Raw genomic sequence first — 25,270 nt, 5'->3', positions numbered from 1 at the left:
AGATGCTCTCATCGCCAAGCACCGCCGCTGGTACTCTCAGTTTTACTCGGAAAACAGCCCCACCTATGAGTCTGTGACCAAGGGCGGCATGGACTGGTAGGCCGCGTAATCTACCCCACGCTCTGCGGCCTTCAGTCCCTGTCCGTCACATTCAACCCATGTAAGCGGTTGGTTGGTGCTGTTATTTTGTTTTTGTTTGCTTTTCTTGCTTCTGGCGAGTAGCTGTCGCTGGTTTTGTCTCTTTTCGCCACAAGGCAAAGAGTATCCGTTGTGTGCTATCTGGTCATTTTATATCGTTGGGCCTTTTGTATTTCGCAATTGAACGTGAGTTATATCCTTTTTCCTGACCGAAAAAGTAGCAAGCGGCATGCTCGCTCTCTCAAACTCTCTCGTCTAGAAAAACGCGTGTGCCTGCTCGCAGCGATGCGTTGATGAACAAATTACCCGTCACATCCGTTTACAAAACAGAAGAACCATCAACTTCCACCAACCCCACCGTCACCCCATGCCAGAGCAAGCAGCAGGTCAGCTAGGCGACCCTCAGCCAGGAGGCAGCTGACCGATTCGCCCCACCAGCGCCTCTCAAATTTTATCAAACTCAAACTCATACTCCCTCTCTCTCTATGTTGGACTGGAGTATGAATTGGGCCAGTTGCTCACTGTCCTGGCTTGAACCCAAAATCATCAAGCCTGCTGCGCAACCCATTGCGTTGGCTTGTGCCAAAAAAACTGCAACTCTTCACCTTGGTCTCTGCTCGCAATGGGAGGTGTTGGCTCTGGCGCGTAAGGACCCAATTAAAGCCCATCAAAGCACTTATCATCGGCTGCAACTAAGCGTCAATTTGCCAATCAGATCCAGCTGAGGAAATGAATACTATTCAACACTCGAAGTGGATGGCACTTTTGGTTTCGGTCAAGTTGATATGGCTACAGATGAATGAGCTCAAATTCACGTCGCATGCTGAGTGGCTAAGCGTTAAGCTTGGCCCGTTGGGCTACAGGTTGCCCGTCATCGCTGGCCGACCGCTTCATGCGTGACGTGTCCTACACATTTCGGACTTGTTACGTGAGAAGAAACAGCACCCTCCGTTTGCAAGCAATTGGATGAGGAGAAGATGACAGCGACAAACCATACCTTTTGGAAAACAAAGGCAGCGTACAAGCGGCTGGCCTTTTCCAGGTCGGAGAGAAGGCCGTTGTCAGCCTCTGCTGCATCGCCTTGTTCCTGTGAGTTTGGGTGTGCACAAAATTGAGGCTGAAAGTAGCGAAAGGCCTCCTGATGATCAGCGGGCTCGCGCTCAAACAGAGTGTCGCGCCTCGATCGCTTATTGCGACCAAAGGACCAGTTCAGGTCCCTCACGGGATACAGGCCGTGGCGCTCCGCCAGCTTGGTGAACACGCTGAAGAAGGTCAGATACTCGGTCGCGCCGCCCTCCACGTCATCCGCCTCGTCACTATGGTTTGTTACCTGTTGTAGACATAAAGTAAACAGGATAACATGAGAGACTGACGTGATCGATTCCCTCGGGTGGGATATGAGGCTCACTTGCTTGCGCGAAAGAGAAAAAGGAGGGAGTAAAACTGTAAAAAAAAATTGAAAAAAAGGGGCAAAGACCACCTACCGTATTGGCGAGAGCAAAGGTATAGCCAGATCCAAACTTTGACGGCTGGTCCCATAGCGCCTTGATGAGTAGCACGCTGTTGCGGTATTCCTTCTACGCAGTCCACAAGAATGTGAGCATCACGCATCGACCACACGATGGCCTGGCTTGCGTGTCATGTCGGCCAAAGCCGAGTTGGTCTGCAGCAGTTACGCACGCACCTCTTTGCCCAACAATGCCAATACGCGCTTCGCACAAATGGTTGTGCCATAGAAATAACCCCCTTCCTTGAGCGCAGCGGCCGCGTTCTCAAAAAACTGATTGGCTGATTCTTTTGACTCGAAGAGATAATGTGCTGTTGAGAAGCAAAGGAGGCGGATGAGAAGAGGCAGCATCAATGTGACTCGATGTGCTTTGATTACGCAAGGCGCAGCAGTTGGGGTCGCACCGGCAAACATGCAGGAGACCGTATCAAAGGTTTGGCCCCATTCAATGTCGTGCTTGCCGAGCGCTACATTGGGGAAACGGAAGAGCACGGTTAGTCATAGGCAGCACGCAAGCACAGGGAGCGACGTCAGATTGAGTTTGCGCACCATCCGACTCCATGAACTCGGCAGTCAAGTCATGATCTGGCTTTTTTTGGCGAATCTGCGGCGCCCAAAAGGCAAATGCGATGTGGGCAAACGGACAAAAGCGGTGCATGAAGATACCAAGACCAAGCCCTGTCGAGAACTGCACCGGCAAGTGTACGTACAATGTCGATGCGCTCGCGGGCATCATCCAGTAGAGAGGGGGCAATGTCAACACCAAGCACATGGTGGATTCGAGCGCCCACCCATTTCCAGGCGTCACCACCTCTGCCATTTCAAAAAATTTGACTGATGGTCAACAGTTGTAGCCTTTGGGCTCGCAGGCTGCGTCAGCAGGCGGGGTCCTGTGCGACCACGTACCGGCCACAGGCGAGATCAAGGTGATCCTCCACCTCCCGCGAGAAGCGATGGATCAAGCGATTCTTGACATCATTGTGATATTCACGCAGCGGCTTTGTGACAGCTTCCTGCCGGGATTTGTGGGCCTCTTGATACGTGCGACCATGATGGGCCTGCTCCCCCCGCCATCACAACACCACAGACACAGGTGAGAAACTTGCCCACGAGACGAGGCTGCCGCACATCACACGACGCACCTGGTGCACGTAGTGGCTCTTGGCATCCATGGCTGTACAACTGCAGCCAACAGCACACTGCTACCTAGCAAAAGTCACAACGCCAAGCCAAGCTCCAATCAAGAACGCCCCCCTTCCCTCCTCCTCCTCCCTCTAGCTACCAACGCTCAGGCAGAGGAAAAAGAAGCCGCCAAATCTCTCTAAAACCCTCTCGCTCTAAAACTCTCTAAATCTCTCTCTCACATGTGGTAGTTATGCTTTTCCTTTGTGTCTTTGCTCTTTCTTTCTTTTTTTTTCTCTCTCTCTCTCTCTCTCTCTCTTGGATGAAACGATTTCAACCATTCTGAAATTATTTCGACCATGTTCTTCGAAGTTTTGTCATCAGCTCAACGTGGTCTCTCTCTCTCTCTCTCTCTCTCTCTCTCTCTCGCTTTTTAGCATTTTTTTTGGTTTAAAAAAGGGCAGCGCGTCCAGTTCCCCTGCTGCTGCTGCTAACTGCTGCTGCTGCTGCTTACTACTGCTACATCCTGGCTTTTTAAGCCTTATCTGGTCAGTGCTCAGGTGCTTTTCTTGCCCGGCTGGTTTGTCTTTGAACTCGCTCGGCGCCTCCTGGCTCACTCCTTCCTGGACCGGCTCATCTCTTTAGGGCGTGAGTGAGCCTTGATTTTCCATCGGCGTGAGTGAGTAGAGGCCTGCCTCCAATGGCAGTCCCAGTGCATTCGGAAGGCCTTGACGCGACAAGCTGGTTGTCGCGCGAGCGTGTCTGGCAACTCGTGGCCGTCGGTCTGGGTCTTGGTGTTGGCGTTGCAGCCTACCGGACTTGGCTTGCTCCTCGATCGGCTACCTCGGCCCCCCTTGCCTCAGCCCCTTCCACGTCGGCTTCTGCTGCAGCCCCAGCCCCAGTTCAGCCTCAGCAACAGCAATCCCAGGCAGCTTCACGACCTCAGCCTGTGATTGTGGCCCCCACCCCGCGCCCCGCTTCTCAATCCCCCACACATCGTGCCCTGGTAGCTGCTGCTGCTGCTGCCGCCCCGCAACCCTCAACTTCTCCCGCAACGCACACCATGGATGATACTCGCGATCACTACGACTCGTCTGCATCCCACGAGGATGATGTCCTCAACAACAGCGATGGTGACGAAGAGTGGGAGGATGTCGAAGCGGTGCGTCTTGACTCGGCGCACAGACGGGCATTGTACCTGGCCCTCTCCTGCCGCCTCGCTGCATCGAGGCCCAGTGTGGAAGACCATTGTCATCCATGTCTTGCTGCTGATCCAACGACTCATGACGTCCTTCATGTCTTGATTCCCATCCAATAGCTTGATGAGGGTCTCCTCCTGAGCCTTGAGAACATGTTTCAGGTGTGTGCTTTGTCCCAGCCTATGCGAGGCCAGTTCAACTTTTCTTGCCCTCTCCCTTTCCCTCATGCTTCCGTGCATTGTTCTGAATTGGAATACGGCAGGAGTTGCACTTGCCCAGCGTACTGGCCACGGCATCTGAAAGCATCACTTTTACGGCCGGCAGCGACGAGTACGTTTAAGTGCATCCAGCCGCGTGTCGGATGTGATGACGCTCCTTGCCCCACCCATCGCTGCCTCACCCGTGAACCCTTGCTCAATGCTTGCTCAACGCGCCGCAGCGTGGAACAAGATGCCATTGTCTTTGTATCTGGCACCGTATCCCCGCAATATCCGCGTCAGGCTGAAGCCGTTGTCGGCGCTCTTTCCAAACATGTCCGTCGCCTGCGTCGCACCCAACCAACCAGCCCCCGTTGCACCCAGACTCGTCATTTCAAAGTATCTCATCCATATCTGCCACTCCTGCCGCTCCTTGTGCGGGCACCATAAAACCAGGACAACGTGCTGGTCAATCTGAACATTGCCCCCTCTGTGGGTGACAAGGCTGTTGCTCCATATGGCAAGCACCTGATCAGCAACCGCCAACTCGACGTGGCTGACATTATCGCCAACCACCAGGTTAACCCATCTCCCCTGTCCTCCTGTCTTGCCTCCATTCTTCGCTCACTTCGCGCACCCGACCACTGTCGTTGCCATCTCAATATGTGCTTGCCCTTTTCCGGTCCCGGTGTGCTAGGTGGTTGTGCTGGAGTACTGGGCTGCGTTTGCGCCGCCCAGCTTGCAGATGGTCCAGCAAGATGCTGCCGCCGTGCAGCATCGTCAAGCTGAATGGGGCGACCGCGTCACCGTCCTGGCCTGCAATTTGGATGATGATTTTGCTTCTGCCCAATCGGCCTTTTTGCAACTTCAGGTATGCTGCGGTGTCTACAGCGCTGTGCAAATTATGGCATGGTCGTTTGCATCGCATTTCTGTTTGGACGATCGCCTTTGGTGGACAGATAGATCGATGCTAAAGCGTGGTTTGAGTATTCTTTCTGACCGCTCACGTCCGCGTTATGTCCGTGCTTGATCCTTTCTTCTTTTCTGGTGTCCAGGTCAGCTCAGAAGTCATCATGCCTCTGCACGTCAACGCCGAGGAGAATGCTCGTACCTACATGATTGACTGTGAGTACGCTTGCCCTTTTTCGTGTGCGTCACCCGCGCCGTCACTGCTTCGACTCACCCTGCGTCGAAACCGCACAGCCGTACCCATGGCAGTGGTCATTCACAACGGTACCATCAAATGGCGAGGCCATCGCGATGATATCAATCTGATTACATCCATCAACAACCTTCTGGACGGCGGAGCTATTCAGGTTTGCCCCCTAGCTTCAAAGATGCTTTGAGCATACGAACAAGCCAGGGCCATGCTCTGACGTTTTGGTTGTTGGTTTGTTTGTTTGTTTGTTACTTGAGTATTTTGATTTGGTTTGGGTATTCTTTTTTTTTTTTTTCTTCTTCTTCTTGGGGTTTTTCTTTTTTTTGGCGGGGGGGGTTTGAATTTTTGGCTTGTACTGGACCCTTACCTTGTTTGTGCGGACTTCTTCTTTCAGCTTGAGACTCGAACCCCTCATACCATTGGTCCCAAACCTGGTAAGACCTTGACCATTCTTGTTGTCACCTCCTCGACAACGGCATCGATGCAACGCATGATTCGCACTCATGTGTACAATGCTTGGTGCCTGGTCGCTAGGCGTTCCTGACTTGGCCTCGCTGGATGAGGATGCCATCATGGAACTGTGTGACAGCATCGCTGTACGTAACAACACCTCGACTCGCGCTGTGATCGATTCAACCATCAGCGCCACCCCCCGACAATGCTCACGCCCATGATGCTTTACTCGCTGCAGCGCTGGATGTCAAGCATGCATGGCATTGGTCTGCACGGCCTCAACTGTTCCTACGAGCGCGTCATCAAGATCAGCTCGGCAGGTCTGCTGACCTCATTGGCTGTCCTGGCACCTTCTGCACGTGGCTGGCTCGAGGCCAGGCTTGATGAGGGTTGGTTGTAATGGTGGTGGCTGTATTCGTCTATAGGTCGACGTGAGTCCAAGCGCCTCATGCTAACGGGCCAGGTGCCTTTGGAACTGGTATGTGTGCAACGCGGGCAACCTTGTCGCTTTTGATTGGTTTCGAAGCCACTTACACGTGGGCTTGGTGTGTAGAAACCGCAAGTGGAACGTGTGCAGGCTTTAATGGCTGGGCGGGTTTGCGGTGAGGTCCTCTTTGCCGTAAACTATGAAAACTAAAGGCGGAATCCCTTGCCCCCACCCCACCTCCTCCTTGGTGGCTTGTTTCTCGGCTCCTGCTTCCTCCGAGAACACACTTTTATTGAATTTTCTTCTTAACGTTGCTCAGTGGACACAATTGATGCAAAACGTTCAACTCGACCATGAATGGACTCGTTCTTGGACGCACTCACTGTCGCAGTAGCCGAGTTGCTGGGTTGTGTCAAGCTGTCGGGGGCGGCGCACAGCGTCATGCAGTCGCAAACCAGTCTGCTCTCTTTCGGTTTTTCTCTCGATTACAATGGTCGTGATCAGTCTCTAGCCTTAGGCTCGAGTCTCAAGGATTACATCGGCAGGAGGCTGTTCAGTGGCGGTGCCCTCCAATAGCTCTCGCGCCCGAAGCCCGCGGGGTGAGAGGGGATCCTGAGAAGCAGAGCGTCGCGAAAATTTTTCTGCGAGTAAAAGTCAGCAAAGGGGCAAGGGGCTCAAGTGAGAATATACAAACGGCAACAATGCAAGCACGGATGCCAACTGTACCTGGCGCATTGATTGCAAACATGATGGCAATAAACACTGAGCCTGTTCCAACTAGAAAGGGTGCCCCTACGAAACACAGGTATATGATTTGATAACAGTGGGAAGTGACCAACCACACTGCACTCGCACGACAAGGTGAGCCAGGGTCGTGCTCTGTCCACGGGAGCATGCACAAACCTGGAAAGTTGGTTTGAACTGCGACCAGGGTTTTGGGGCTGTTGTCTTTGAGTGGGATCTGGGCGATTTGAAAGAGCAAGCCAAAGAGCGCGGGGCCCAACCCAGTACAGAGACTTCGAATGCCCGTCACCATACCCTGAACCGCGCCCTGCTGTTCCGACGTTGCAGACTGGGACAAGAATGCGCTGATCGCCGGGTATGTGATGGAACTGGCGGCCACCAGGACACCAATAACAAACATCATGGACTTTGAAGAGCAAATGCCATAGAGCCCGAGCTGAGTGGCTTGTAGGATCAGCCCAATCATAATGACAGTTTTGGGATGCAGCCGCTCTGTCATGAAAGACATCATCGACCTAAACACGGCAGACACCGCGCGACAGATGAGGCCAATAGCCGCAGAATAGGAGGGCAAGCTCCCATCTCGTGTAGCATGCTTGAAAACGCGGCTAGTGCACAACACTTACGTTTGTGCTATAATGGAAAGAACGCCAACCGCTGCAATGTAGCCCGCAAGTTCGGGTTTCGTAAAATGCATTGTATTCTGTAGGTACAGCATCATACATTGATATTGGCCTGCCTCGGGCAGGTAGCTGAAGAAAACAATGACGCTCCATCGCAGCATGACTGCGTTACTGAAGATGGTCTAACGAGCACAACGAAGCAAAAACACCCTCGCATAAGCGCGGTTGCGCTTCAGACAGTGCCCGGCGCGGGAAGGTTAGGGATTAAAACTCAAGCGAAACAAAAAAGCTTTGTGCCACGGCACCTTGATGGACTGTAGAGGGTTAATGCCGGTCCAATCAATGTCTTTTAGCTTGCTTTTGCTAGCTGTGGCTACGCCTGTGCCCGGAGCGTCATCGGACTCAATGTACAAGCTCTGTGAAGGCATTGGAAAACAATCAAGGCATGAGCCCAGGGCAACCTGTGCGGGCCTCTCGGATGGCTGTTGTTGGCCTGGACGAGTGCAAATGGGGGCGTGGGGTGCAGTGGCGGTATTGGCAACCGATTTGAAGCATACCTCGGGGAGAAAGAAGAAAATAAAGGCAACATCCAGAGCTGCAATCAGGGAGCTGATGAAAAACACAGACCCACTTCCGTACGAAGCAACAATGACGCTGCCCAGCGCTGGGCTGACAACGAGGGAGGCTGCGAAGGTGGCTGAGACCTGAGGGTGCGAAAAAAAGGCAATCAAATGAGCCACCGGTACAAGCATAAAGACTGCACAGACACCGGGCAGTTGATCACCTGTCCAAAGGCCGCACTGCGCTCTTCATCCGAGGTGACATCGGAGACGTAAGCAAACACAATGGAGAACGTAACGGCAAAGGCGCCAGAGACGGCCACGGCAATGACATGCCACCACAGGTTGTTGAAGAGGAGGAATGGCAAGGGTATGCAAGTACAGGCTACTGTGATGAGAAGAAACAGCTTGCGGCCGTAGCGGTCGGACATGGCACCGAGCAGGGGCGCGCTCAGGAAGGATAGAAAGCCTTTGAGACCTTGCGTGAGGCCCAGAACAAGCCACATGCGGTCAACGCCGAAGAAAGCCTCGATGGTCTGCGGTTGCATTGGGTTGCAAAAGGTGAGATGTTGAATGCGCGGTGTGGCGAGGCAAGGCGGGAATGGGGGGGTACATCACACCTCTGGGAGGATGGTGGTGACAAGGCCCCACGCGAAAAATTCCAAAAAGATGACGGCGGTGGCATAATTGACAAATCCCTGTGCGGTTCGCTGAGGAAGGAGACGAGGCGTTGGCAGAATGATGTGAGTCAGGGCTCTGGTCGGTTTTGCCTTGATGGGGGGTGTGATCTCGCTATTCAGACGCGGTGCGAAGAGTGGTTGAAAAGTACCGAGGACAGATTGGATCCTGCGTGAAGCTCGTGTTCACTCCCCGTGGGGCTGACGGTGATGGTGGTGGGATGGCGGTGGTGGTCGTCATCTTGGCGAACAGGTGAGTACCGTGTCGTGCGCGACATCCATTTGAAAAGGGGACGTAGGAGCTTCATTGCGGCTTTGTGCGCCTCGAGCAGGAGCGTGACTGATCTGGCAGCGGCGCTCCGCTGATGAACGCCTGCCCGCACGGATGTTATCCGATCCGACGCTAGAAAGAGGCAGGATGGGAGTGGCCACACGCTTCGGCTCGGCCTAGCGAAGGTCCATGCCCGGCGTTATGCAGCTGTCAAGTTGTACGCGGCGTGTGTCTAAAGGGTGTGAGCCGAGCCGAGCTGCCAGCTCGGTTTGGCAAGACGTCGGGAAATGGCTCCGGCTTGCCGGTGCTCTTCAATCGGCGGCACCGCCACGGGTTGCGCCAATATGATCCTGTTGCGAACAAGGGCCAGCAGATGACGAGGTCGCCGAGTGAATGGCAAACCAAGACGGGTGCGATTCGCCAACCAGGCATCTGCTCGACCATGTGATGATCCCCAGCTCCCCGCACTTAATCCCACACACACGATCACGCACCTCGCACTTGCACCCATGAACAACACGTCACCCCGCCACCACTCTCCAGACGAGTGCGTGCCTCTACGCCACCGATTCAAGGACCGAGACGCCGTGTGTTCCCGACGACGACGACACCGACGACACCGACGACGACACCGACGAGGGCGACAAAAATTTTATGAGAGCGTTACCTCGTGTCAGTTCGTAAGCTGCTACTTGCTCTCTGTTGGTTGGATGTGACGTTGATGGTGGCTCTGTATTATATATGCTGACAAATATGACTCTCTGACGATGTGTCCCATGTGTTGAACTTTCTCTGCTCTTAGCTGTGTTTTTACGTGATGTGTCTGTCGGCTTATTCGATTCTCTCTCAATGAGCTCAGCTTTTCATCTGCTTCCTCTGGTTTTCATGCTCATCTGCCACCTCTCTCTACCTCGCAACCCAACTGCTCCCTCTCTCTCTCTCTCGCTCTCTCGCTTTCTTTTGTTCTACATGTGTCATCATGATCAGCGATTGAATTTCGCACAATTTTCACCGAATTTCCCCTTAATTTTCGTCTCAACTCGTCTCGGCGCGACACTTCAGTTGATCTGGAATCACGTGTCGATGATATTGACAGTTTGCTTGGACGATGACGCGCTTGTGTCATCTGTTCAAGCCAACTTGACCTCATCTGGGAGATTCAGAGCTTCATTTTGCCGCCTTGGCTCGTTTGGACTGGAGACGAAGGTCTAAATCAATTCATGTTCATGTTCAACTACTGTCCCGAAACGCATGCAAAGCTGCCTTTCCAATCAATATCGTCTGTCCCCACTCTGTTCAAAGTCCTTTTCTGTTTAAAACTTGCAAATGGGGTCGGCCGCAACAAAAGTCTGGCAGAGCTCGTGCGCAATTGTTCCCTTGGGGGGCAAACGCAGCGTCGGTGCGGGGTCGCTCCCGCCCGCGGGGGCAGCCGCGGTCAGTGGATCAGCACCGGGGTGTGAACCAGCAGCCAATGCTGCGCGAACCTCATCGCGGGTGTACCAGGCAGCAGTCTCGAGCTCATGTTGATCCACGAGAATGTCCGTGGAGGTGGCCCGTGCCATGAAGCCAAGCATGAGACTATAAGGAAAGGGCCAAGGCTGCGAGGAGTGGTAACGGCACAGGTCAACGCGAACACCGCTCTCCTCAAAGAGCTCACGAGCCACAGCCTCCTCGGCAGCCTCTCCGTGCTCCATAAACCCAGCCAGGGCCGAGTGGAGACCCGGGGGCCAGGCTGCTTGGCGTCCCAGAAGCACGCGATCCGTTGCGGGATCAACGGCCAGCATGATGACCACGGGGTCGGAACGAGGAAAGCAGGAGAGGCCGCACTCATCAGCCCCACACTTGATCTCATGCCCCCCTTGTTTGACGGTGGACGGTACGCCACACTTGGAGCAGAAACGGTGTCGGTCCATATACTCAAAGCAGCTCCTGTTGCCACCGAGCATGAGGTCAGATGGAGTCTTAGAACGGAGCTCGGACTTCACCGTTTGCGCCCGGTCCAAGAAAGAGCGGGTTATCGAGAACGAAGAACGAACCGAGCGTGTGCGACAAGCGCGATGGTCCAGACGTCATCGTGGGCCGCTCGTTGCAAGGCAAAGTTGCGCGTATTGCTGTATTGGACGACATCGCCAGTGGACGGATGTGCAGCTGCCAAGGGAAAGGCTGCCAGAGCACACGGGCAGGATGAGACCCCGCTCGGGGACCAGTCACCCCAGCCCACGACACGCACACGGCATAACAAACCTGACTGGTCGGTGGTCTGACGTACGGCCATGAGAAAAGTGCCACCAGGCAGTTCGCCTACACCACGAGCCAAGATTGGGATCAAAGTTGCGTGACAGCTCACCAACCAGCGCTTGCAGTTGGATGGCGCACTGTAGCAAGGGCTTTTCACGCACCATACTCCCGAGTAGTCTGGCCCAAAAACACCCACTCGCGCAGATGCTGTGTTGCCACCAGGTACAGGGCATCTCGGTCGGCCTGCGAATTGACGCGCTGCCACCACAGTGGGCCTGAATCCGTCGCAGTCTTCTTGTGTGCCACCTTCAGATCCTGATCAAATAGCAGCACAGCCACCCGGCACTCACCAGCCGTAGGAAGCGCCTGATTCATCAAGCCCTCCATATCACGTCGCCGGTTGTTGAGCCGATCCACCCATCCCGATGCGCCCGCAAACACGGTCGTTCCAAACGGTCCCGCTGCCATATCGCACTGTGCAGAAAAAAAAAAAAAAAAAGCTCTTGGAGGCCTCGTACTTAAACCGATTAAAGTCGTCGACACGCATATAGACAACAACACATGTTTTACACAATTTCCTTTCTTCAAGAGCACTTGAGCTTACCACACACGACAGCGCTGTTTAAGCTTACTGGTGCATTGAAGCGCCACACACAAACGGAGCCTAGCTCCTCCACTCCACTTCACTGGTGGGTTTGCCTACATCACACCCAACTGCACCTACCGCCACACATACGCGCAAGTCATCATAGGGGTTTCCCTGGTTATCGGCCACACATAGCAATGACTTTGAGGATACACATGTCTTCATTTTTTTTTTTTTTTCGTTCCTGTCAACTGGTAGGCGCGGTTGCCCCCTCCGACTGACTTGCTCGCTCGTCTTCTTGCTGCCCTCCTGCTCTCTGCTCTGCTGCTCTGCTCTCTCCCCAGGTCCGCTGGTCGTTGGGCGAGATTTTGCTGGGCTTGGTCACGCGTTTGGTAAAGGATCTTCACATTCACGTTGAGACGGACGACGGTGTGTGATAGGAAGGAGCCTTGAATCATGGTGTGCCGCGTTGCTGCTCTTCTGTGTGCCGTGCTGGTGGCAGTCAGTGCCTACAGCGGCGTTGACGTCTCTCAGGCTACCCTTGAGAGTCATTGGAAGTGCCTCAAGGAAAATGGCTGTGCGTGGCTTCCACTTGCTCGCTCCTTCCGCTTGCAGCGCGAGCGCCCTCACTCGATGCTCACCGCCTTTTCGCCGCGCCCCTCTCGCATGAAATGACACAACAGATCACTTTGCCGTGATCCGCTGCTACGAGTCCGTGGGCCGAGTAGACTCCAACTGCCCCCACACCATCTACAATGCTTGGGGTTGGTGAACCTCCCCCGACCCTAATTTTTTTTTCTCGGGTTTCTCGGCCTCGGGTCAGCTGTGGTCAAACACGAGGAAGCTCACGCCTTTGTCTGCACTGTACTTACGCTGTATCATGTGTACAGATGGTGGCATGTCCCATGTCGACATCTACATGTTCCCGGATCCCCGCGCCAACAATCCCGAGAGCCAAATGTCATCCATGGTCGAGTTTTTGAAGAAATACAGCATTACCGTGAGTCTCTGCCTCAGCAGCGCCGGCGGGTCAAGGCGCCACCCTCGTTCTCAGGACTCACTAGGCCATGACCTTGTACTGTGTTAGTCTGGTGGCAAGAAGCCTGGATCCTTTGGTATGGTGTGGCTCGACATTGAGGGCTCCCAGTATTGGTCCAGCGACAAGGAAACGAACCGCAAGTTCTTTGATGGCCTCGTGAGCGAGGGCAAGAAACACGGCCTCAAGCTGGGCGTCTACACCTCAGAGTCCCAATGGTCCCCCATCATGGGCGACTGGTCGGGTGGCTCCTCGCTGCCGCTGTGGTATGCCCACTACGACGGTCGCCCCTCCTTCAGCGACTTTCGTTCCTTTGGTGGTTGGAAGAAGCCCGCCATCAAGCAATACAACGGTGACAAGACCATCTGTGGTGCCGGTGTCGATGTCAACTGGTATCCCGACAGCGAAAAGCTTCCCATGGCCACCATGGCCAACCTCTCCGTGCACTTGTAACCAACGCAAGTCGGCAGTCTTGGGATCCAAATCCAATTTACTGATACCCATATTTGAGCTCGCTCGATGCTATCATGACAAATTCGCGCATTGAACCGGCACCACACGCATCCGGAATCGGGTGTCGCTTCTCGCTCAGCAAGACCGATCAGCTTCTTCCGCTGCTGCCCCACAACCCCGCTGCCAGTTGTTGTTCCATCACGCCCCCCGAGCCAAGCTTCACTGATTATCCAGGGTGACGTAAAGCAACACACCGTTTCCAATGACTGAGCTCCTCCAAAAACTTTTGCTGACATCCACCCTTTTCAAAGACACGATCTCAACATCAATGAGAGAGTGGTAAGGGAACGGTGACTGGGTTGTAGAGGGACGGGTTGGTGGGTGATATTTTCTTGTGGAGACGGCAAGTCAATAGCAGAGATTATGATGAGCATGCTGTCTTGAACAGAGACAGAGAGAGAAAGAGATGGCAGCCAGGGTGTGTGTGTGCAGTAGCTGGGCACTGGCAGCACACGGATCACACAGTGCCAGTGCCCGTGCCCGTGCTCGTGTGCCCGTGCTCGTGCTCGTGTACCCGTGCCCGTGCTCGTGTGCTCGTGGACGCACCGATGACTACGATTGAGCTCACAAGAATCGTCGGATATTGATCGGTGTAGGCATTGCCATCCTTTCCTTCATCATGCTGCGCGTTGCTGCGTTCGTCGCGTGCGTCGCGGTCGCTGCGGCCGTGAGTGGTGTGGACGTGTCCCAGATCACTCTCCCTGCTGCCTGGTCTTGCCTCAAGGATAACGGCTGTACGTACCTGTCGCCAGGGACAAGTTGAATGTCAAACATATTCCCGTGTCCTCAGCTCAGCTCAGCTCAGCTCAGCTCATTCACTCTGGACTTGGTGTGAGTAGATACCTTTGGCATCGTCCGATGCTACGAATCGGTGGGCCAGCCCGACTCCAACTGCCCCCATACCATCTACAATGCCTGGGGTTTGTTCAAGTTCCTTTTGCTGCAATGTACACTGCTCGCCCACTGCGCCCTCACTAGCCACCCCCTTGTGGTTTTGCATCGCTTAGACTCGGGCTTGGCGCACGTCGATGTCTACATGTTTCCCGATCCCTCGGCCGGCAACCCACAGGCCCAGGTCTCCAGCATGGTCAACTACCTGGCCCAGTACAGCATCAAGGTAGGCCGCCATGACCATGCAGATTATCGTCAGAGGCTGAACCCCTCCAGGTCCAGCTGCTCGGTGCAAACTCATTTTATGCTGCATTGATTCTCTCTGCTTACATGTTAGTCGGGTGGCTCCCCACCTGGTTCCTTTGGTATGATCTGGTTTGACATTGAGGGCACCCAGTACTGGTCCAGCGATCAACAGTCCAACCGCGACTTTTTCAGCGGCCTCGTCAGCGAGGCCAAGGCTCTCGGCCTGAGCATTGGCGTCTACACCTCAGAGTCGCAGTGGTCTCCCATCATGGGTGACTGGTCTGGAGGCGCCTCTTTCCCCCTCTGGTATGCTCACTACGACGGCAACCCCTCCTTCAGCGACTTTGCTCCCTTTGGTGGTTGGACCAGGCCCGCCATCAAGCAGTACAACGGTGACAAGACCATCTGTGGCGCCGGCGTCGACGTCAACTGGTATCCTGATGGCTCATCCATCTTTGCCAACCGCACCTACGGCTACCATGAAACTCGCAATATGACTCGCGTGCACTAATATGCCCAATGCCGTTGGCAAAAACGGCACTGCTCTTGACGGAGAGATACTTGCCAAAGAATGCGGGGGCAGCCTTGATACACCGATTCGACAACCTGATACCTCGAACACTTGCTCCATCTTTGCGCAAGCTCAAACGCAGAGATATGAATGGACACACCCTGTTCAAGCTCTGCCCTTGACTGAAATTGATGCTGATTTCGAAAGCGCACCTGTTGTTTCGTGCCGTTCAGTTTGGCGCCCACTGTCAAAGTGGCAAAGGCAGTTTCGATTAACATAAACCATTCCGGCGACACAACAAACACCCTTGTTCAGACCAATCATTCAGACAGTGTCGCTGATCCCGATCCAGGGCGACCTCAAGGGCCAGCCCGCCGAGCTCACATATCATCTTCTTCCATCTCCTGGTCCTGCTCGCCATCGTCTCCGCTCTCCTCGTCCTCATCATCCGTGGTTGTCGGGTTCAGACAGCGCACACAACTGCACTCAAAGAGATATTGCTCCCGCAGCACCTCCTACACGAGACATAGAGCAATGAGGGAACCGCTTTAAGCAGGGCGCAAGGGTCTAAAGCAAAAAGAGCCAAGCGACGGCCTCAACGGCTTACGCGGCGCACGTCGCCACCATGATCGAGGATGTGGTCATCCAAGTAGCTAATCGTCACCTCCTGCACCCACGCAAAAGCCAACGAGTAAGAAGATCGCCAGATCGCCCGGATCGCATGGATCGACAGATGTGTCAAACAAACAGCTTGCCTCGCCAGGTGCAATGTCCTGCTCTGCGCGGATGGTCAGCTCAAAATTGCCGCCTATCACCAGCAACACAGGATGATGCGCCGTTTTTCAAGAGAGAAAAGCAAGGCAGCAAGGCGAAAGAGGCCAGAATAAGCAACGCGGGCATGTCCACGTTCCAGGCATGGCAGCCATGTCATGTGAGGTTCAACGAGCAGAGGTTGAAAAGGAGTCAGCAGCCGGACCTTCGAAAAACACCTTGGCATTGGGCCGACAGCTGTGGTTGCCTGCAAGGGCGTAAAGAGTATTGGGTACGATTAGAGGGAGAGGCAGAGCAAGACAGTTGCGCAATATAGCCCCGAACTTACACGCAGAGTGCGTGGCGTAGATGGCGCTGCCTTCCGCGTCCAAAAATTCGCCAACCACTGCTCATTTGTCAGGAACATGGTTTGAGGGTTGATGGAGGAGTCAAGGCGCATGACAACAAAAAGCAGTAAAGACGGGGCGTGCAAAGAGGGCGGGGCGCGCAAAGAGGACGGGGCGCAAAGAGGACGGGACGCGCAAAGCAATGGAAGCGCACCTTCACCAGCGATCTCGTAGATGGTGTTCATGGTATTGTCCACTTCGCTTTGCGTTGCGTCATCCAGGTCGAGGGCACTCAGTTGCCGATCATAGGCAGCCAGCGTATTGGAGGCGACGCCTGCCCCATTTGTGCCGATCAGACTCCACAGCCGCCGAAAGCCCTCGGGCTTGAGCCACTGTGAAGACGGCAACGGTCAACAAAGACTAGACTAGAACCAGCAGCAGCGTGCGGACGGTGGAACAGCAGAGCCAACCTGCTGCGCATTGTCCAGTTGGCATTCCTCAGCCCAAGCCCACACGAGCTCGTTGAGCTGCGATAAACTGGCCTCAAACTAGAGGGGTGGACAGGGGACCAAGGGCGTGTTCCTGATGTGAGATGCGGGGCAGTGTTGTGCCAGTGCCAGGTGTCAGGCAGGACTATGACATCTTGGAGGCAACGCGCGAGATTGTGCGGCTTGGAATGAATCGGACCTCGGGGGCCAAGAGGCGGTGAGCAACCATTTCACCGTTGATCTCTCGCGCAAAGTCGTGGCAAAAATTGGACAAAATGCCGGGCTAGACTCAGCCAAACAACGCCACAGTTGATGAGGTGCCGGGGTCCAGGCCGTTGGCTTTGGTGGCAAAATCCTTCAGAGTCTTGGCTGAGAAGGGGCCAACAACCCACCTGGTTGTGTTCAAGAATGACGAGTTTGAGCAGCAGCGTGATGCTCGTCGACTCTGGGGGCGGGTGCATATCCCTTCGATCAAGACATGCCAAAGAGGGAGTTCGCGATGAGCGCAGAGCTCTGCTGCAAGCCGAGTTCCGCTGCGAGAGGGGCAGGGAACGGCAAGCAGCGCTCTCACCGCCATGCTTCGTTCAAAGTCTCGACGGTCGGGTGTGCTCGAGGGCACAAATGGGCATGAAAGACCTGATCCGCCTCGAGGCATGCCTCGGAGCAATACGTTTCCTAGCAGTGCGTGAGCAGATGTGCATGGCGGGTGAGGTCGATCTCACAACGACGCTAGGGTCGAGATCAAATGTAACGAACCGGGCAGCCAGGGCAAGAGAATTGGGGGATGCGCGCGTCGGGCTCGAGCTGATGGCTGGGGTTGGGAAGTGGCAAGTCGTGCTGCGTCAAGCGGCTAATTGCCACAAAAGAGGGCCCGGTGAGCACGGCAAGGTCTGGGCCATTGGGCAGGGCGGAGAAGGAGCAGGCCCGGCCTACTTGACAGTTTCTTGCGGAGATTCGAGGGAGCGCAGGCAGTGCTGGCAAGCCCGGTAGCCACAGGCCCGGTTCCACAGAAACTACAACGTGTTCGAGGATGAGAGCACGGGTCTTGAATGTCAGGGACTTTATGATTTGCGTCGGGGGCCCATACCAACCTGTGCACAGGCCAGCGGCGACTCTTGCCAAACAATATCGCCAGCCTCAATGTGACGCGTCGCCACGAGCCGTCGCCCCTGCTCTGCCGTTCGCTCTTCCTGCACTGCCGCCGCCATTTCGACTTTCAGAAAATTAAAAAAAAATACCTTAAAAAGTCACTGTTGTTGCATCAACACGTGTCCATCCGAGAAGACTGTTTCATGTCAAACTCATTTATATTTGAAATTTGCAAGTGTGTTAGTCATCCAATCGGGTTCCATAGTGTAGGGGTTAGCACATGAGATTCTGATTCTCATATCCGGAGTTCGAATCTCCGTGGGACCTCGCCCAATTCTTTTTGCCCTTTGCCTTTGCCTTTGCCTTTGCCTTTGCCTTTACCTCTATACCTTGCTTTTGCCGACTCTGTGGCTGCTTTGTGGCCTTTGCTTTGAGGTCCGAGCACTTGCGAGCGCTTGGCTCTCAAGTGCAAGTTTGAGAGCACTGTGCATGTCGATGGCAACGCTCTTCGGACCACACAGGGTCAGTCCGTTGCGGGGCGTGTGAGTGTTTGATGATCCGGCTCGTTGGGGTTAAGGTGAGCAGTGTGAGCTCCTCGGGCCCAGAAGGAACATTGGCGCTCAGATGAGGCGACGCAGCAAAAGACTGACTCGTGAGCGTCGACTTTTCACGTGAGCCACGGGCATCATTACCTCAAAGCACGGTCAACAAGGCACCAAGCCGCAGGAAGTTCACCAGGGCAGCTTCTACACAGCAAACTGAGACTAGATACAATATGCCTTATGTATACAAAACTTTACTTCACATTGAGCACCAAATCGGGTTCCATAGTGTAGGGGTTAGCACATGAGATTCTGATTCTCATATCCGGAGTTCGAATCTCCGTGGGACCTCGCCCAATTCTTTTTGCCTCTTGTCTCTCTTTGTCTGACATTTTATAAGAGGCGGATTTTAAACTGTTTGTTCTGTGACGTTGATCACACTTTCCGATAAATTCCGTTTTTTTCGTTTTTTTTTTTTTTTCGCATTTTTGCTCTCTCTGTCTCTCTGTCTCTCTCTCTCTCTCTCGCGCGCGCGCCGCTTCCAACTGAGCCGAGCAGAGAGGGGTCACCACCGCATGGCCGCTCACTGGTGCTGATGAGCCTTTGAGTGAGTGAAGCAAGGGACTCTCGAGGGAGTGGTGTCGTCGTTGGGGAGGTGTTGTTGTCGTCATGCTGCCTTGAAGGCGGTCATGTCTGGTTTATTTGATGCGCCGCAGCCGGCGGCGGCGTCAGCATCGGCGGCATTGTTAGAGTTGCTGTATCGCGAGGCACCGATGCCTTCAAGCCCCGAGGCTTTGAACAGTGAGGGGTCAGCCAAGTGCCCCGTGTGTCTGGATGTGCTGGCCGAGGGTGTGTACACCGACTGTCGGCATGGCTTTTGCTTTGAGTGCCTCCGGGAGTCTCTCAGCCGTAACCGGGCTTGCCCTGTTTGCCGGCGACGTGTGAGCCGGGTTCTGCTCTCTGAACGTGAAAATGAGGGTGGTGTGACCGTGGAAAACTTTTGCGAGGCGACGGCCACTCTGCACAGCCTCGAAGCTGCCGCAGACGTGCGCCCGGCGGGGCTCGCCTCGGCCCATGGGGCTGATGTGGCTGCCCATGATCCATCAACCGCAGCTGAAGCACATCGTCCTCCCTTGCGCCTCAGTGCTCGGCGCGTTCTCGAAGCCGGCGGCCGACGCTTTGATCCCGTTACCGACCTTGCTGAACGACGCGCTCAAGTGTCAGAACATGCAGAGCCCGTGGTGGAAGACCAGGCCGAGGATCAGGACGCCTTGCTCACAACCATCATGCGCTTGTCCCAGCGATTAGCCGAGGCAACGGGCGAAAACGAGCGGTTGGCTGCAGAGCGCCAACGCCTGCAAGACACGCTCGTCGCTGAGCGACAACTTCACCAGGAGCGCCTTGACGCCCAACGCCAGCAGACCCAGGTATGGGCACGGCAAATGCGGCATCGAATCAGATTGCAAGGCTCCAAGCGGCTGGTGCCACGGCACTGCAACACTGTGTGTGTGTGTGTGTGTGTGTGCTTCGAGGATAACCATGGCCCTCCTCATCCTGGCTTTGACGCATGCAGGACTTGCGGCGCCAACTGCAGCGCCTCGATCGCGATCATGCAACAGCGCTGGATGAGGTATGCCATGATGCGCCTCTTGCCATGGTCCACGGCCGTCCGGTGTACTCACATCGTCTGCCGTGCCGAATTTATAGCTTCATACCCAAATTGCGGATCTGTCCAAGCTAAACAAGGACCTGTGCGCGCAGCTGCGGGTGGCGCGCATGGGTCAGCCTGCCCCGGCAGCCGGATCCAGTCGTTTGGCTCCCTCAGCTGCCCATAGCGCCAACGAGCGCCCGCCGCTTTCGACACATGCCAAGGTCAAGGCTTGCGTCACAGCCCGTGGCTTTGCGCGTTTTGTTGGTGTTTCTCGCATGAAGGCCGCCAACTTACCCCTTGCCGGACCCTCCTTTTCTGTTGGTGTTTCGCAGGCTCGAAATCCTTTTGCCAAGCGTGCTGTCAGCTTGTTCGGACCTCGTGAGCCCGACGTGGCTGCCGATGTAGAGAACGACGACAACGATTCCGTACAACTGCGTCGGGTGGCATCAAGTGAGCAGCAGTTTGCAGCCATCGTCCAGCCCCCTGGTCGTGCCCCGCGCGCCAAGCGTCACCGGGGTTTGGGGCCGCGCTCCGTGGACAGTTTGTTTCGCCGCTGACCAACAATAGTGATAGTGTTGAGTGCGACTCCCTTGTCTTCACATGGTGAAATGTTCCCTCAGCGCAAGCTTTTGGTGACAAGGGGTCGGGCCAGACCGCATCATAGATTTCCATTTCGATGAGTGATGAGTTGATAATCGAGCCTTCATACGTTCTTTGTTTCAATCATACCTATCCAAGCAAAGCGATCGAGATGGATAGCCTGCAGCCCACCTGCTGTAGCCAAGACTCCAAAAAGTCGAACCACACGAGCGGTGAGAGCAGAGCCAGAGCAGAGCCAGAGAGAGATAGAGATCAAGAGAGATCAAGAGAGATCAAGAGATCAAGAAGAGAGATCAAGAGAGAGAGAGAGATCAAGAGATCAAGAAGAGAGATCAAGAGATCAAGAGATCAAGAAGAGAGATCAAGAGAGAGAGAGAGAGATCAAGAGATCAAGAGAGATCAAGAGATCAAGAAGAGATCAAGAGAGAGAGAGAGAGAGAGAGAGAGAGAGAGAGATCAAGAGAGAGATCAAGAGAGAGAGAGAGAGAGAGAGAGAGAGAGAGAGATCAAGAGAGAGATCAAGAGAGAGAGAGAGAGAGAGAGAGAGAGAGAGAGAGAGAGATCGAGATCAAGAGCGATGTCACCATAATTTGTCTTGCGGTGGTACAAAGTATATAAAGTACCAAAATATACACTTATTGTAGATATGTTAATGTACCAAGAGTACATAATTGTAGTTTACTTTGGGGTAATTGTTTGTTTAGAGTCAACTCTTTGAGCGATAAAACGGAACGGCAGCGACGAGGTGAGCGCTTTGGTGCCGTCGGTGCTGTCGGTGCTGTCGGTGCTGTCAGTGCTCCTCTGCCTCGTGCTTGTGGTGCTCGCGTCAAGGGTCAAGGGTCACAGAGATCGTGGCTGAAGTGCTGGTCTGATTGTAGCCGTGGTGTTGGTGTGAGGGGACGCCTGGCCCGGTCTTGTGGCGCTCGTCCTCACCGTTGTTTGCGCTGGTAGAGGCGACGGAACCTTGGCGAATGGGGGCCGCATGTCCGAGCGTGCTCTTGGCGCTCGTGCTGGCACTCAGCTCGAGGGTCGCAGCGCAGCCCAGCATCACTGCAGGCCAAAATGGAACGTTGCACCTTAATGCACCAGAGGGCGTTCGCTACAATGGCCGAGACCTAACGGCAGCCCTTGCCTTTGCCCTCAAACACCCGCAACTGCCCTGGCTCGCCGAGGCTAGCGTGATTGCAACCGGCATCCCTCAACCCATGGCTCTCGTGGCTGCCGATTTTGATCTTGATGGACGCCCCGATCTCGTGACGGCCAGCGCCTCGGCCGATCGCGTTGACCTGTACCGTAACCTTGGTGGGGGTGCCTGGGCCACGGCAGTCAACATCGCAACGGGTGTGGATGGCGCGCGCGTCCTGCGAGCGGCCGACCTTGACGGGGATGGGCATCCGGATGTTTTGAGCGGTGCCAACGGTGGCGGGCAAATCTACTGGCATCGCAATCTTGGCAGTGGTGCTTTCGCCGATAAAGTACTCCTCGCGACCTGTACCTCACTCCAAGATGTATATGTGGCTGATTTGGACGGTGATGGTCGCTTAGATATCATCCGTACTAGCGGTAATACGGCTCGGCTGGCCTGGTACCGCAATCAAGGTAATGGTATGTTTTCTGATACCATTACAGTTGCCACCGGCACCATTCCTACCTTGGTGCGCGCCGCCGACTTGAATCAGGACGGCGCCTTGGACCTCCTTGTGGTCACCGGCGGCGGGGCCAGGGCGGTTTGGTACCGCAACCAGAATAGCGGTGCCAACTTTAACGCACCTGTCACCATCTACAGCACTTCGGGAATGATCAGTGCCCTCGAGGCCGGCGACCTTGACAACGATGGTGTTCTCGATGTCTTGGTGACGGATCGCGTTTTGGATATCGTCTGCTGGCATCGCAACGACGGAATGGGTAGATTTGGTGATGCTCAATACCTTCCAGCTCACTTGGATGCACCAGTCCATGCCTCTGTCGCTGACCTAGACGGGGATGGGTTGCTAGACATTCTTGTCCTCAGCAATGCGGATAACCGAGTTTTGTGGTTTCGTAACCGTGGCGCTGGCCTTTTGGCTATGGGCGTCAACATCAGTGCAGACATTGCGGCCCCAACCGCGCTGGCCACGCTCGATATCGATGCAGACGGCGATCTTGACATTGCCGTGACCAGTGGCGTAGACTCGACCCTCGCAACTCTCTTCAATGGGCGCAATCTGGCCCGCACCTGGCAAAATGCTGGATCCACCGCTCCTCGGCCTTTTGTTGGAGCTATCAACAACCACACACTCGCCTTCAATGCTTCCGGCGCCGTATGGGTGAATGGAATGGACGTGGCAGCGGCCCTGGCCATTGCAAACTCTGGGGGCAGCGGGCAACTGAGCTGGGATACCCCTCCCCGGCTGCTTTCAGACGTTGCCCAGGGTGCCACATCGGTCATCGGTGCCGATATCAATGGTGATGGACTGATGGACGTGGTGGCAAGCAGTTTCGACGATGACAAAGTCCAATGGTTTCGCGGCTTGGGCAATGGTGCCTTTGCAAGCGGAGACACCATCACCTCATCCGCCAATCGCGTCTATGCTGTGGCTACGGGCGATCTCAATGGTGATGGCCACATGGATGTGGTAAGCGCTGGCGACGATGGCGAGGACAGCCTCTGCTGGTACAAGAACAAGGGTGTCGCTGGCTTTGACAGCTGCCAAGACTTTGACGTCGGTGACGATGAGGAGGACGTCACGGTGCGCGCCGTCGCCGTCGGTGACATGGACGGTGATGGCGACTTGGATATCGTGGTAGCCATGTGGGAAGAGGACGACGACGACACTGAGGGCTACATTGGCTGGTTCCGAAACAGTGGCACGGGCTCTTTTTCGAATTTTCGCGAAATGGACGAGGTTCGCCGCCCGGTCAGTCTTTTCCTGGCTGACATGAACGGGGACGGGCTTCTGGATGTGCTCGCAACGGACGATGGCGCCAATGATGTCCTATGGTACCGCAACCTGGGCGCCAGCAGCTTCACGTCTGGAACTAAAATTGACTCTGACCTTGACCAGGCTGCGGCCGTGTCTGCAGCCGACGTGGATGGTGATGGTTTCCTGGACGTCGTGGCAGTGAGTCGTCACGATAACTTGCTGGTGTGGTATCGGAACCTAGATGGCGGCATCTTTGGTTCAGCGACGACCATCAGCAGTACCATCTCCGACCCTCGAGCAGTGGCCGTGGGCGACCTGAACGGAGATGGGTATGTGGACCTGGTCGTGGGAGCGCATGATGGCAATGCGGTGGTCGCTCTTCTGAACTTGGGCAGTGGGGTGTTTACGTCCCCCATTGAGCTGGCTACGCCCGATGGTGTCTTTGGGCTGTGGGTCGGTGACCTGGACGGCGACGGCGATGCAGATGTGGCATGCGCTTCTTTTGATGACGATACTGTGGCATGGTATGCCAACCAGTTGATGCAGCCGAGCAATAGCGCTGCGTACCATGGTCCCCCGGTCACAGCAAGCGATGCCAATGGCGTGCTGCACCTCAATGTTTCTGGCCAACTGTTGGTGCGCGGTGCAGATGTGGCGCCAATTCTGTCGGCCCATGCTCGCGACCTGCAACTCCCTTGGGTGGGCCAGGGCATGATGGTGGCGCATGACGCCCGGCCCATCTACAGGGCAGTGAGCGTGGATCTGGACGGCGATGGTGACCAGGATGTGGTGACGGCTGGATACAGCTCAAGTTCTGGACAAGTTTTCTGGCTTCGCAACAATGGCCAAGGACTTTTCTCTGGGCCGCTGATTATTGGCGATCTGGGCACTGTGAGTTCGTTGGATGTGGCGGACATGGATGGCGATGGTCTGCTGGATGTGGTGTGCGGAAGCTATTTCCTTGATAGAATCGTGTGGTACCGCAACACGGGCAACGGGGGCTTCGCGCTGCAAGCGGACGTGGAAGACGACGCTGAGGTGTCAGCGGTACTGGCCGTGGATATTGACGGGGATGGCGACATTGATGTGCTGCGTGCCGGTAGCCAGGACGATACGGTTGCCTGGTATCGAAACGACGGCACGGGATCATTTGCAGCGGCTTGGGCATTGACTACCAATGCCAAAGGCGTACGTTCCTTGGACGTGGCCGACTTTGATGGCGATGGTTTCCTGGATGTGGTCGCCGCCGTCAGCAATGACAATGAGGTGCTTTGGTACCGCAATCGTGGGGGTGGCTCCTTTGCTTCAGGGCAACTGGTCGGAGGGTATTTGAATGATCCGCGCATCATTCGAGCTGCCGACCTTGACGGGGATGGTGCTGTAGACGTGGTGTGCACGTCTTACGCGACCGACAAGATAGTTTGGTTTCGTGGGGATGGCAACGGCGGTTTTTCCAGCCCGCAAACTTTGGACGCGAATCTTGACGGAGCCAACTCTCTGGCCGTTTTGGACGTTGATGGTGACGGTGACTTGGACGTCGTGGGTGGCGGTGTCGGTGACAACCTTGTCACCTGGTATCGAAACGAGGGCGGTGCCATATTCTCTGCGCGCGCTATCGTTGGCAACCTGCCCTTGACTGTGGCCTCAGTGCAGGCTGCTGACTTGGATGGGGATGGAGCTTTGGATATTCTCAGCACTGGACTGGCCGGTGACTTGATATGGTATCATAACCCTTGGCAATCTTGGCCGACCAACGAGGTGGTCATGCAGAGCTGAGCATTTTTTGGGTGCAATTAGAGTCG

General features: G+C 55.1%; 9 protein-coding genes across 9 annotated transcripts; 5 read left to right on the top strand and 4 right to left on the bottom strand.

The window, feature by feature from the left end:
* Positions 1-969: 969 nt before the first annotated feature.
* MONBRDRAFT_29289 (uncharacterized protein) lies at positions 970-2,817 on the bottom strand (the record flags this gene model as incomplete). The annotated part of the gene is made up of 9 exons (XM_001749713.1): positions 970-1,044; positions 1,136-1,468; positions 1,623-1,715; positions 1,823-1,956; positions 2,050-2,112; positions 2,195-2,249; positions 2,356-2,458; positions 2,552-2,703; positions 2,788-2,817. 9 exons carry the CDS (start codon positions 2,815-2,817, stop codon positions 970-972), a joined length of 1,038 nt encoding a protein of 345 aa, XP_001749765.1.
* Positions 2,818-3,830: 1,013 nt separating this feature from the next.
* MONBRDRAFT_11915 (uncharacterized protein) lies at positions 3,831-5,996 on the top strand (the record flags this gene model as incomplete). The annotated part of the gene is made up of 6 exons (XM_001749763.1): positions 3,831-3,929; positions 4,620-4,742; positions 4,861-5,034; positions 5,219-5,479; positions 5,717-5,756; positions 5,857-5,996. The coding sequence occupies 6 exons, from the start codon at positions 3,831-3,833 to the stop codon at positions 5,994-5,996; spliced, it is 837 nt and encodes a 278-aa protein (XP_001749815.1).
* Positions 5,997-6,676: 680 nt separating this feature from the next.
* MONBRDRAFT_38869 (uncharacterized protein) lies at positions 6,677-8,635 on the bottom strand (the record flags this gene model as incomplete). The annotated part of the gene is made up of 6 exons (XM_001749712.1): positions 6,677-6,843; positions 7,106-7,461; positions 7,573-7,649; positions 7,875-7,985; positions 8,127-8,273; positions 8,354-8,635. 6 exons carry the CDS (start codon positions 8,633-8,635, stop codon positions 6,716-6,718), a joined length of 1,101 nt encoding a protein of 366 aa, XP_001749764.1. The 3' UTR covers positions 6,677-6,715.
* Positions 8,636-10,390: 1,755 nt separating this feature from the next.
* Positions 10,391-11,783, bottom strand: MONBRDRAFT_11913 (uncharacterized protein; the record flags this gene model as incomplete). Its single annotated transcript, XM_001749711.1, has 3 exons — positions 10,391-11,006; positions 11,114-11,225; positions 11,477-11,783. The coding sequence occupies 3 exons, from the start codon at positions 11,781-11,783 to the stop codon at positions 10,391-10,393; spliced, it is 1,035 nt and encodes a 344-aa protein (XP_001749763.1).
* A 557-nt stretch (positions 11,784-12,340) lies between these two features.
* On the top strand, positions 12,341-13,390 carry MONBRDRAFT_34277 (uncharacterized protein; the record flags this gene model as incomplete). Its single annotated transcript, XM_001749762.1, has 4 exons — positions 12,341-12,478; positions 12,585-12,665; positions 12,792-12,901; positions 12,989-13,390. Exons 1-4 carry the CDS (start codon positions 12,358-12,360, stop codon positions 13,388-13,390), a joined length of 714 nt encoding a protein of 237 aa, XP_001749814.1. The 5' UTR covers positions 12,341-12,357.
* A 679-nt stretch (positions 13,391-14,069) lies between these two features.
* On the top strand, positions 14,070-15,098 carry MONBRDRAFT_21722 (uncharacterized protein; the record flags this gene model as incomplete). Its single annotated transcript, XM_001749761.1, has 4 exons — positions 14,070-14,184; positions 14,290-14,370; positions 14,458-14,567; positions 14,679-15,098. The coding sequence occupies 4 exons, from the start codon at positions 14,070-14,072 to the stop codon at positions 15,096-15,098; spliced, it is 726 nt and encodes a 241-aa protein (XP_001749813.1).
* Positions 15,099-15,310: 212 nt separating this feature from the next.
* Positions 15,311-17,891, bottom strand: MONBRDRAFT_29283 (uncharacterized protein; the record flags this gene model as incomplete). The annotated part of the gene is made up of 14 exons (XM_001749710.1): positions 15,311-15,404; positions 15,483-15,613; positions 15,706-15,765; positions 15,830-15,906; positions 16,075-16,116; positions 16,198-16,254; positions 16,410-16,587; positions 16,666-16,743; positions 16,883-16,966; positions 17,076-17,148; positions 17,255-17,358; positions 17,440-17,533; positions 17,617-17,696; positions 17,775-17,891. Coding segments are annotated over 14 exons (1,269 nt in total), but the record flags the coding sequence as incomplete, so codon positions are not given.
* A 1,196-nt stretch (positions 17,892-19,087) lies between these two features.
* Positions 19,088-21,154, top strand: MONBRDRAFT_29282 (uncharacterized protein; the record flags this gene model as incomplete). Its single annotated transcript, XM_001749760.1, has 4 exons — positions 19,088-19,741; positions 19,888-19,944; positions 20,022-20,481; positions 20,709-21,154. The coding sequence occupies 4 exons, from the start codon at positions 19,088-19,090 to the stop codon at positions 21,152-21,154; spliced, it is 1,617 nt and encodes a 538-aa protein (XP_001749812.1).
* Positions 21,155-21,536: 382 nt separating this feature from the next.
* MONBRDRAFT_11908 (uncharacterized protein) lies at positions 21,537-25,244 on the top strand (the record flags this gene model as incomplete). The annotated part of the gene is made up of 1 exon (XM_001749759.1): positions 21,537-25,244. The coding sequence occupies one exon, from the start codon at positions 21,537-21,539 to the stop codon at positions 25,242-25,244; it is 3,708 nt and encodes a 1,235-aa protein (XP_001749811.1).
* Positions 25,245-25,270: the final 26 nt, after the last annotated feature.

Source organism: Monosiga brevicollis, genomic scaffold (assembly GCF_000002865.3).
Source record: "Monosiga brevicollis MX1 MONBRscaffold_33 genomic scaffold, whole genome shotgun sequence".
NCBI lineage: Eukaryota > Choanoflagellata > Craspedida > Salpingoecidae > Monosiga > Monosiga brevicollis.
Note: the sequence above shows the minus strand (reverse complement) of the source record. Positions and strands in the feature narration are given on the sequence as shown.